Source organism: Lissotriton helveticus, chromosome 11, assembly GCF_964261635.1.
Source record: "Lissotriton helveticus chromosome 11, aLisHel1.1, whole genome shotgun sequence".
NCBI classification, from domain to species: Eukaryota; Metazoa; Chordata; class Amphibia; order Caudata; family Salamandridae; genus Lissotriton; species Lissotriton helveticus.
The window spans coordinates 60,125,060-60,137,126 of record NC_136072.1 but is presented as its reverse complement, the minus strand read 5'-3'; the positions used below and the strand labels follow the sequence as shown (position 1 = coordinate 60,137,126).

Below are 12,067 nucleotides of genomic sequence, written 5' to 3'. Positions count from 1 at the left end.
GTAGTTTAACGCTCTTCCTCAGAAACAGCGTTTTTTCGACAAGTTTACCAGTACAAGGCTGCAGAACTGATACTAAAAGGAAAGTAACTGTAAAGACGTTGTATTAGAATAAAAAATAGCATTTCTTAACGAACGTTTTTTTCCCTCAGCATACCTGTGACCAGAAGTGTGTCAATGCCAGAACACTCGAGATGTTGAGGTGAAGCGGAGTCAGAGTTTTGGGAAAACTTCAGTCAAGAGAAGTTCCCTCAAAGACATTTAAGTAAGAGTATTTGTGGAGTTAGAAGTTGAGTCTCAGTCGATGAACTAAGGGCGCTAAGGACTCTTCCTAGCAAGAAGGCAGGAGAGCATATTGCGCCCTGAGCCTGTCAGAGACTATTACTAAAGTGAAGTACTGTAAAGACTTTTGGTGCCTCAAAGTATTCAAAGACATTCAAAGATTTTAGCATCTGAGTATTTATCTTCAAAGGATTCCAGGAAATCTCATGAGAGAGAGAGTTCACAGTTTCGAGTTCAAGACTCTTGAAAACTTCACAGTTCAGAGCGTTAGGAGCAATTTTCTTCAATAATAAGTTTTCCAAAGAACACTAGGAGTTCTTCCGGTTAATCAGATATGACACGTTCCAGACAAGACAGTTAGGAGAGTGGCTAGCTTCCCAGTCTGTATCGGTAAGACTCAGAGTTCAGGGAATAGAAATAAGATTGGGTCAAGTGAAAGTTAAGTAGGGAGATTTAACCTGTCTTTTCCCTTTCAGAGAGTTTACCAGAAAAACTCCCGAGACAGATATCGTGAGGAAGAAGTCTCTCTTGTTTTGTCTGTCCACTTCCCCTTCCCCCCCGGGTTAAGACTATGGACTGCATTACTAAAAGGTAGTTCTTGGCTTGGCTTGAGGGGGTTTGGGGTAGGAGCTTCTGTTCCTGAGGGGGCCGAACCAGTGTATCCTTTGACAGATTGAAGTGCCGGCCTCTTAATTGAGGAATTAGGTCCCCTCCTGGACAGAATGGCGGAAGGCTTTGACATGAAGACCTTAAGTGAAATTCTAGGTATTATGCAGGTGCAGTTAAATAATGCTTTAGAGGAAAATAAGGCGTTAAGGGAGGAAGTTAAGAGATCTAGTCAGGAGTCCTTGCAGACTCGTCAGAGATTAGAGAAATTGGTGACCGCAGGATCTTTATATCAAGATAAAACTTCGGCACCACAGCAGTCTTCCTCGTCTGGAATTTCCACTCAAGTAATTCACTCCATCTCCCCTATCATTCCATTAGTGTCCCCAGAAAGATATGGGTGGGATCCGATGAAGGCTCAAATTTTTCTGACGCAGTGTTCGTTACACTTCCTGTGTCGCCCTGTAATTTTTACTGATGATCAGGCAAAGGTGGCTTTCATATTGTCGTATCTGACGGGAGACGCGGCTGCTTGGTCCATGTCATTGGTCACCAAGAACGATCCAATCCTAACAAATTATGACAATTTCAAGGTGGAGTTGCCCGAATTTTTGATCGACGGTCTGTTGCGCAATCTACAGATAATGAATTGTTGGACCTTAAACAAGGAAGTCGAGACTTGGTGGGGTATTTGGCTAACTTTAATAAGTTAGTGGTAGAAACCAATTGGCCTGAGGAGAAAAGAGCGGCAATTTTTCACAGAGGTCTTCGAGATGAATTAAAGGATGCTCTTGCCCAAATCCCGCAAAGACCCACAGAAGTCTCAGCTCTCATAGATTTGGTGTTGCAGTTGGATCATAGACTAAATGAGCGAAAACATGAAAAACAAAGAGACTTTCGTCCTATCCCTCCTCGGTTTGATCGAATTCGAAGTGAAACTCAGAAGAGTTCAGATATACCATCTGCTGAAGAACCCATGCAAATTGGATCGGTTAGAGGGCCTTTATCTAAAGAGGAGAAGGAGAGACGAAGAAATTCACAACTGTGCTTAGGGGGGATCTGGACATTTCGTAAAAGAATGTCCCAAGCGTTTGAAAACTTCTCTGCCAGTAAAAGATCGGCTTCGCCCGTAGAGAGAGTTGCACGGGTGGAAGCGACAACAAAGTCAACTCCTGAATCACAACATATTATGAATACACTACAGTCAGCTGCACCACATTTGATAGCAACTTTTGTGGTTAAATTTCGAGATCAAGAGATCAAGGAAGTATCTGTTATGATTGACTCTGGAGCAACCGGCAATTTTTGTGATCTAAAATATGCTCGGCGGCATGGACTCCAATTTGTAAAAAAGATAATCCCAGAGCCTGTACGTGCAGTGGATGGCACCAACTTGTCCTCAGGCCCCATTACTCATGAAACAGAACTGGTTCAATTGACAGGGCTTAAAGGACATTCGGAGTACATCACTTTTAATTTAATAGATGCTCTGCAGTTTCAGTTAATTTTGGGACTTCCCTGGTTAACTGAGCATAATCCGAGAATAAACTGGAGACGAAGAACTATTGAAATGGACTCTCCTTATTGCGCTGAACATTGTTTTAATTTAATGAAAACTTCGGAGAATGAGTCACAGGTCAAGATCTTAGCTTCAGTCCATCCAGCCCAAATTTGTACTGTGGAATCAAAATCAATTCCAGTGGAAAATCAGGACTTAGTAACTGTGTTTGATAAGAAAAGAGCGGAAACGCTTCCTCCGCATCGCCCTTACGACTGCAAAATTGACATTGAGCCCGGAGCAATTTTGCCCTGCAGTCGAATTTATGCGCTCACTGAAACTGAAAATCGATTTTTGAAAGAGTACCTGGACAAATATTTGGCCAATGGATTTATTCGTCCTTCACAGTCTCCCGTTTCCTCGCCTCTTTTCTTCATTCCAAAACGTGATGGAGATTTTCGGGCCTGCATCGACTATCGAGCATTAAATCAGGTGACTGTCAAGAATAGGTACCCATTACCATTAATTTCCGTATTGTTGGATCAAGTAAAGAATGCTAAGGTCTATACAAAGTTAGACCTTAGGGGGGCCTATCATCTGATCAGAGTGGCCACTGGAGACGAGTGGAAAACGGCGCTTCGAACTCGGTATGGACTCTTCGAGTACCAAGTAATGCCATATGGCCTTTGTAATGCCCCTGCAGCCTTTCAACACTTTGTGAACGATGTGTTGGGAGAGTTTTTGGATCGAGTGGCTGTGGTTTACATCGACGACATTTTGATTTTCTCCAATAGTGTGGAAGAACATATTCCTCATGTGAGAGCAATTTTGATCAAGTTGATGGAGAATCATCTTTATGTCGAGCTAGAAAAGTGCGCTTTCCATGTCACCAGAGTCGAGTTTTTGGGTTTTGTGTTATCCCCTGATGGAGTGAGCATGGATGTCACAAAAATTAAAGCAGTTAAAGATTGGCCCTCTCCCAAGTCTGTGAAGGAAGTTCAGAGTTTTTTGGGGTTTTCGAATTTCTACAGGAGGTTCATTTCAGACTTTTCGCATAAAGTAACCCCCATCACTCGACTCCTTAAGAAAGGAATCAAATTTGAGTGGAAGGATGACGCTGAGGAGGCTTTTCGATTTCTCAAAGATCCTTTCACCCAAGCTCTGATATTGCTGCATCCTCGAACTGAAGACCCTTTTTATGTAGAGGCTGATGCTTCTGAAGTTGCAATAGGAGGAATTTTGTCTCAGCGACATCCAGTTTCAGGCCAGCTTCATCCAGTGGCGTATTACTATAGGAAGTTAAATCCTCCAGAGTGCAATTATTCCATTGCTGATAAAGAGCTTTTGGCAGTTAAAAATGCTTTTGTAGAATGGCGCCATTATTTGATGTGAGCAAGACACAAGGTTACAGTCTTTACGGACTACAGGAACTTGCAATTGCTCAAGTCTGCTCGTACTTTAACTGCAAGGCAGTTGCGATGGTCATTGTTTTTTGCGGACTTTGACTTCGTCATTACCTTTCGTCCCGGAAAGAGTAATGCCAAAGCTGATGCCTTATCAAGAATCGAGTCCACCATTTCAGAGAAAACAGAAAGAGAAGAGCAGAGCATCATTCCAAAGGAAAAGATCATCATGGTAGCAGATGCAAGTGTTATGGAGGACAAGGTCCAGGAAGCTATGTCCGTTCAAGAAATGGAGGATTGGTCTCAGAAAGAGAAAGGTCGAGAGATTAAGAATGGGTTGCCATATCAAGATCAACGTTTATTTCTTCCAACTCCAGAGCTTCAAGAAAAGGCATTAGAATCTTGCCATGATCACTTGTTGGCAGGGCACAAAGGAATTCTCAAGACTACAGAATTGGTGGAAAGGAATTTTTGGTGGCCAGACATGAGACCGCAGATTCGACAATATGTGACTACCTGTGAGAGGTGTTTGCGAGGAAAAGCTGATAGGAGACCACCTCAGGGCAAGTTAAGACCATTACCTGTGCCGCCCTACCCATGGCACACAGTGTCAATGGATCTAATTGTGGAGTTACCTCCTAGTCATGGGTTCACTACTGTCTTAGTGTTTGTAGATGTATTTTCTAAAATGGCACACTCCGTCCCTCTAAAAAAGATTCCCGATGCTCCATCGTTAGCGCAACTTTTCTCTCAGCATGTTGTGCAACTGCATGGAATTCCCAAGATTCTGGTCTCAGATAGGGGGACCCAGTTTGTCTCACATTTTTGGAAGGCCTTTACCCACAAGTTAGGAATTGACACTCGCTTCTCCACTAGTTACCATCCAGAAACGGACGGCCAAACGGAGAGAGTGAACCAGGAACTTGAGCAGTACATCCGACTTTACCTATTGGATCAGAAAATGGAATGGTCTGACATGGTGTGGGCTGTGGAGTTTGCTTATAATAACTCGGTTCACTCTTCCACTGGTTATTCGCCCTTCTTGTAAATTATGGCAGGCATCCTACCTTAATTGTGGAGAAAGAAGAGAGTTCAGTCCCTGCAGTAAACAAAATAGTTTCAGAAGTTCAAAGATCCCTTGCTCGGGTTAAAGAAAACTGGATCAAGGCCAAGGAATCTTATAAAAAATATGCTGACAGAAAGAGAAGAGAAGATCCAGTATTTTGCCCGGGGGAAAAGGTGTGGTTGTCCACAAAAAACTTGAAATTAAAGACTAATCGGAAATTTCAACCCCGATTTTTAGGGCCATTCACAGTAGAATAAAATGTTAGGCCCAGTGACAGTCAGGCTCTATTTACCCTCATATTTGAAGATTCATCCTACCTTTCATGTTTCTTTAATTAAAAAGAGTCCAGTGAATCTGAGAGTTGGGTTGACTCCTAGGCCAGTTCAGATAGATGGTGAAGAAGAGTTTGAGGTACATCAAATTTTAGATTCTAAGTTCAGGAAAGGCACACTATATTATCTGATTGATTGGAAGAACTTTCGTCCTGAGGAAAGATCATGGGAGCCTTCTGAAAATGTACATGCTCCAAAATTGCTCAGAGAATTTCATAGGCTTCATCCTTCAAAACCCAGGTTGGGGAGAGCCTCCTTGGTGGGAGGTACTGTCAGGATGCGCCCATCGTCTCGTCAAATGGAGTGTTTGAAAGGAGTTGGCAAGCTGAGACACCCTTGCTGGAGGACTTCATTGCGAGTTCTAGTGGCAGCTTTGCGGCGATCCGCCATCTTGGGAATGCGGAAGTAATTCCATTTCACGCCCGGTGGTCAGCGTTGTAGCTGTTCTAAGAGCTTCTGTATTTCGCGCATGCGCGCGAAACGTGCTGCGCACTTCAACCGACAAATTCACCAGAGTAGAGATGTAGTTTAACGCTCTTCCTCAGAAACAGCGTTTTTTCGACAAGTTTACCAGTACAAGGCTGCAGAACTGATACTTAAGGGAAAGTAACTGTAAAGACGTGTCATTTCTATCTGACCGTTCCTTCCAGGTTCATGCTCCCCCGTACTCATCCAGCAGGTATCCATTAGGCTGCGGTGTCCCACAGGGCTCTGCCCTCAGCCCCACGCTGTTTAATGTGTATGTCCGCCCCCTGGCCATATTGGCCAGGGAACGTAACATCAAATTAATATCCTATGCGGATGATACGCAACTGATTTTTACCTTTTCTAATAACACCGTGGGAGATCAAGCCAAATTTCAAGAGGACATTCTGGCCATTTCCAGCTGGCTAACAGAGAACTGCCTTCAGTTAAATTCATCTAAGACTGAAGTCCTCCTTATTGGCACTGATACTCAAAAGTGGGATGAGCGGTGGTGGCCCCCCACATTGGGCCCCCCTCCCACGCCCAAGAGGGAAGTTAGAAATTTGGGCATGATTCTAGATGACGCACTCACCCTGGATTCCCATGCAAAAAGAGTTGCTGGTATCTGTTATGGTCGCCTTCGCTCTTTGAAACCTATTCTCGGCTTCTTCGAACCTTCCATCCGACAGACAATTGTCCAAGCTATGGTCTTATCCCATCTAGACTATTGTAAGGTTCTTATGCTTGGGTCCAATCTGACAGTCGTTAATAGACTACAAAGAGCCCAGAACGCTGCAGCCCGTACTTTGTTCGGTCTGCCGAAACGCTGCCACACTTCTCAGGTCTTACGTAGACTCCATTGGTTGCCCGTCAAACAGCGCATTCAATTTAAAGCCTTGTGTGTTATCCACAGAATGTTGCATTGTCTAGGTCCCCAAATCTTGCAAGGAATTTGTTCCTTTTATGTCCCGCCGCGTGCCCTCCGCTCTGCGGACCTTTCCCTTGCTTGTACCATCAAGATCCGGAAGTGTAGAGCTGGAGGCCGATCTTTTAAGTTCCTGGCCCCAAAACTCTGGAACTCTATCCCTTTGGGTGTGCGCTCTATCATCAATCACCTTCATTTTCGAAAACACGTTAAAACTTGGTTGTTTTCCTCTATCTAGGGCTCCTTTTGAGCAGGTACTCTACCGCATCCCTCTGGTTGTTATGTAATTGGGCTTGTCTGCAAGCGCTGGGACGCCTCGTTGTTGGGGTAGCCCTGCGCTATATAAGCGTATTATAACATAACATAACATAATTACTATGGTAGGGAGACCAAAACCAACAGGTTGCCGGTGGCGCTCTCCCAACCATCGTAACTAGGTTTACCGACCCCCATATTATGATTGTGTGCATCGTGTGGTGGTCCTAAAGACTGACCATCACGCATCTGATGGGCTCCTTGATCCTGTGGGTGCAGAGGAGGGGTTCGTAGTCCCTACAATGCTGGTGGTGCCTGCCAAGCACCCAGTAGGGATTATGATGCCCCTTTCCGCTAGCCGTTTCATGGCGGGTTGCCCGTCATGAAAAGGCTGGTGGAAAGGGACATTGGTGTCCTTAGTGGGCTCCCCTCTCTCCCTGGCCCTTGGTTGGGGTGTTTGGGGCACCTATGGTGCCTCCCTACATATCCCTGTACCATGTGGCAGGCACCACATGGTGCCTGACATGTAGTGCAGGGATATGTAACATCCTGCTTTTACATTGTGGCAGGTACTGCAGCCAGCAGCACATGCTGCAAAGTAAAATATAGGCATTGTGACCGTTCACATTGTAATCACCCCTGTAATTACCCCTGTGGGACAGCTGCTTTGTAGGCTGGTGGTCCCAATCCCCGATATGATGGCGCACGGACTGAAGTCTGTCTGCCATCGTAATCAGCCCCTATGTTCTGGATCAAAACCAAAGGTTGATGCATGGCAAAGCAATGGGCTCAAGGTCTGCTTCCATTTATGAAATTGTATTATGAGCAGAAGGCCTAAATGAGGAGGTGATGACTTCTGATTACAAAAGTAAATTTAAGTGAACCAGTCAGCGACAAGCAAAGAGGAGAGGTTGCAATAGGGAATTGAGGCTGCATGAAAGCGACATTCTAACATTATGATGTTGGCCCTTTCCCAAATTGACAAGCTTATTACAGAAGATAGAAACATTACATTCTGCTCAAAATCAGTTTTGAGAATAATGACCTGTTGATTGTGAGCCATGATTAGGTTTAGCAAATGAGGCACATACTGGGCTGTAAGATGGATTAGCACCATGGAAACTCAACATTCTGCTGCACTCCAGAGCTAGGATGAGAATGTTGTAGAAGCCACTGAGAGGAAAGTATAAACTTTTTATTTCTCTAGTAACTGTAATTGTAGTAGTTGAGTAATTCTACCATGAGTAATTATATATGTTAGCTAATCATACAGTATGGTTTGGAAAAGAAATGTAATGATTTTAAATGTATATGGGTATTTCGAAGTCCTTTGATTTGCACCACTGTGCTGTATGTTCATCTTTTCTTGTGTCACTGTCCATTCAGTACTGATTATTCTCTGTTCATCATTATCCTCCTTCACATCACTTTTTACTCCAATCAGTATTAGCCTTGATACATTCTTCACACTTTGGTGAAATACTAAATTTTTCTGCTGCGTAAATAACTCTAATACCATATCAGGTTGAAATTTTGAACTGGAAAATAAACTACATTCCCCACAGCATAAACATCCCTTTTGCCCTTCCATCAGCACATCCTACTTCACTGTCTACTTCACATGCTGACGATGTTTGGTGATACAGACTTCAGTGTCTGTTTCATGCCCCATGCCGCAATATTGGTAAGCCGGCATCTTGCCAGTTGATAAACTTTGTATTCTGTGTCAGGTTACCCCACAATATTGTAATAATTGTAATTTTCAGATCATAAACACAACTCTGCTTCAAACGGTATCTCTTAAAGCTGGCACATACATACCTTCCCAATGTTGAACCCTTGCAAAGACGTGTCCTTCACAGTCTGCCTAAGCATGCCAATGGGTGCAATGCTGCTTATGCGTAGTATCTCATGGATTACTGCATTAGTGTAAGGAACCCTCTTCCGGTCCTCATACTGGATGGCCTGAGATTCACCAAGGACAGCAGACAACTCCTTCTGAACTTTCTCTGGAGAGAAATATGTACACAGGTCAGAGAAATGGTCCTATGCTAACCCACTAATGAGTGTCTATAATTAGGACAGTTGTTGATAGCTAAATCTCCATTCAAATCCACCAAATCCCCAAGTCATAACAGCTCTGTTAATTCAACACAAGTCAAAGCCACTCAAACCATCCCAGCCTTAAGAATTTAAATAATATCCTCAATCCAAATACCAGTTTTTTGCTCTTTCTAGTTATCGGTTTAGTAAGGTGATTGATTATTTTTATCACTTTCATTCATAATGAACACCTACCAATTGATAGTGCCTAAATATGAAAATATCTATGATTCATAAACCCAGTAATATCACCGATAGTGAGACATGTTTAATAACTTTGGTTTGGATTGACCTTTCCCCACTGTTAAAGTGCAAGTCTATATGTTCCTCTATGAAACAAAATCATGAGGTACTTCTAATGCAGAATTGACTGTGTATGCAATGTGTAGCCCTTCCATTTATGAAGAAGACATGTAGTCCATGGCTATACCTAGACCCAAGAAGTAATACATGTATATATAAGTCTGAGTTGACTATATTGTTGTGGCTAGGGAAATATGCCTATGTCTCTTCATATACAATGTGTACCTGCCAATTGGAATCACTGAATGGGCATTTGTAGCTTGGTTCAGCATATTAATGGATGTGCCTGTACATCTGATGGCTGGGGTTGCACATCTGATAATCTTGATGAAGTGACTGTAATTGGACAATTGCAGCTGTGAAGGTGCCTACTAGGGTTACTCCTTGGCATACAGTGGTTGAGCTAGAACATTTGGTGGTTGCTGCATCAGGGGAATTTAAAAATGCACTTTGGGATTTGAGACCATACCTGAATGTATGGTACTATATGTTTGCACAGGAGTCTTAGCTGTGCATAAGATTCTGCCCCCGAGCATATAACCGCTATTGTTGGGAATATGAAAGTTGTGTGTCACATATGATTGTTGTGCCTAGGCATTTGTGGAAAGATATTTCAGACAGGATAGGGTAATTTGTGGCTGTGCATAGTTCTATTATAGGTGTGCCATATTATGGTTCTGTCTCGCCAGCAGAGGCTGTACCTAAGCATGTTATGCTCTACCCTGGCAGAAGACAATTGTATCTGACATTAGATGGTTATGCTGGAGCATATACTGGTTTGATCTGGACACACAATCATTTAGTCTGTATATGTGAGGTGTACCTGGATATTTGGGACTGTGTCTAGGCATAAAATGGAGGTGTCTTGGCACTTGAGGCTGTTTTTCAAAATATAAGGCTGTACTATGGAACGAGTGGGATTTTGTAACTTATCTTGGGCATTAAACTGCATTTGGATACCTGAGGTTGTGTCTCAGAATATGAAGGCTGTACCTGTGTATGTTGTTGTAGTGCTGTTGCCCTATGGAGACTCTGCACCTGGCATACAATGGTTGGGCCCAGGTTTATATATTGCTAATTACTGAAATATCCATTTAGCAGCCTGTTTTTAGGAAACTTGCGCTATTTGTGATTTGATACTGATGTTAGTTTTTATAACTTCCCCAGTGTCAAAGGACACTTTAGATCCTGTTCTGCTGTGTCAACATCATCAAATGTAATGTGCTAGCACATACTGAACAACAGAGACTGTACCAAGGTTGTATGATATCACTTCTGCTAACTCTGCCATTTGGGAATTTACATAATTGATTGTTTCCCTAAACATACCCATAGTAATCTATCAAGAAGACTATCTGTTAAAGGTGCTTGCTGTGAGCACCCTTAACCCTACAGGAATGCTGTGTTAACTCAGCCCTTTTGTCAAAAGAAGTCAATGAAACATTAATTTTTTCTAGAACCTTCATGCCCCCGAAATAAGATTTTTTATTTAGGTTTGCTAATCTACTCAATATGTCCACACCTTGGTTTCTAAATTCATACTGCACAAAGTATAACAAAATACTTCTATTGCACTCATTGTATTCATCCTAACTCCCACCTTGGATTACTGGGTATTTCACCAGGTAGAGCAGTGCCCAGAGTAAAGCGGTGGAGGTGGTCTCCATCCCAGCTCCAAACAAATCAGTCACAAGGCGGATCATGTTCTCCTCATCAAACGTAGAGGTGATATCTTGAGAGTCCTGGATTGTAAAAAAAGAAATCACATTCAGCATATAGGAACGATTAAATGAGCATAATGCATTGTGAAGATACCCAGCCATGAGGACTGATGAATGACATAAAACAGTTTTGTCTTCTTCAAGAAATGGCGTTAATCAAAATAAAAGTATCAAATTGTACAACCAAATTCTATAGAAAAAGATTAGAACCTACTAATAACAATTAATGAAGTTAAAGCTTTAATTTGAAAACAGGTATTGATAAAATTAGATATTGAAGATTGGGGTAAGATTACATTCCGAAGTGTTTGATTGAGTAGGTAATGAATTAGGTAATGAAGTAATGAAGTAGGTAATGAAGTACCCTTGTCTCGAGGGCCGTTGTAGAGAAATAAGTCTTTAGCAATGGCATGTGTGGAATCAGTGAGTCCAGCTTGAGGAGGATGGTTAGAGGAATATCTGCATTATTGAATGAGAAACTCAAACTGTTAGGGCAGATAGGAAAGAAGGAAAGGAGGAAAGAATAATAGAATCAATCAAGGGGACGATGGGTTGGAGTGATTGATTTGTGTGTGCTCTATAATGTGCCAAATGTATTGCACTTCAACCATTGAGAAAATCTACAACAATGTCTTTGCCATAATTTTGTAGGTATCAATGGTTTATTGGGACTAACTTTGTAGATTGGTCCTCAAAGAACTGCCTCAAGGACTTGCTGTTGCTAGCATACTAAGGCTTGTGGCTAGGTTCCTTTTTACTGAGAATTTAATGTGGTCATGAATCTGTTTAGATGCTAATTGAAGGTCCCATTAAAAAAGGAAAGGCATTTGGAGGATGGGGGAATTTTCTAATTAAAGACTGAGGTAATTCGAGAGATGTGAACCCGGAGCTTTAAAGGTTTTTCCACAATATTTTGTACATTGAAATGAGGTTCTTCATTCTCAGACCATGGATTAAAAAGTGAAATGGACTTTACTCTGTCCGATAATTACAGGGTGAAATAAAGTTTACAACCCCCTGTTGAATTTCAGTGGGTAAAACCTGTCAGAATATAAAAGGGGAAACATATGCAGTACTAGAGATGCAGATCTTTGTGCAGTAACCACCAAAT

General features: G+C 42.4%; 1 protein-coding gene across 1 annotated transcript in view; it reads right to left on the bottom strand.

Moving 5' to 3' along the window:
* LOC144792905 (cytochrome P450 2J2-like) overlaps positions 1–12,067 on the bottom strand; it is a 107,574-nt gene that overhangs the window by 27,991 nt on the left and 67,516 nt on the right. The window contains exons 6-7 of the mRNA XM_078668110.1: positions 10,836–10,977; positions 8,651–8,838 (exon numbers count right to left, since the gene is read on the bottom strand). Of these exons, the coding sequence (XP_078524236.1) occupies positions 8,651–8,838; positions 10,836–10,977 (330 nt within the window). The remainder of the gene's footprint in view (positions 1–8,650; positions 8,839–10,835; positions 10,978–12,067) is intronic.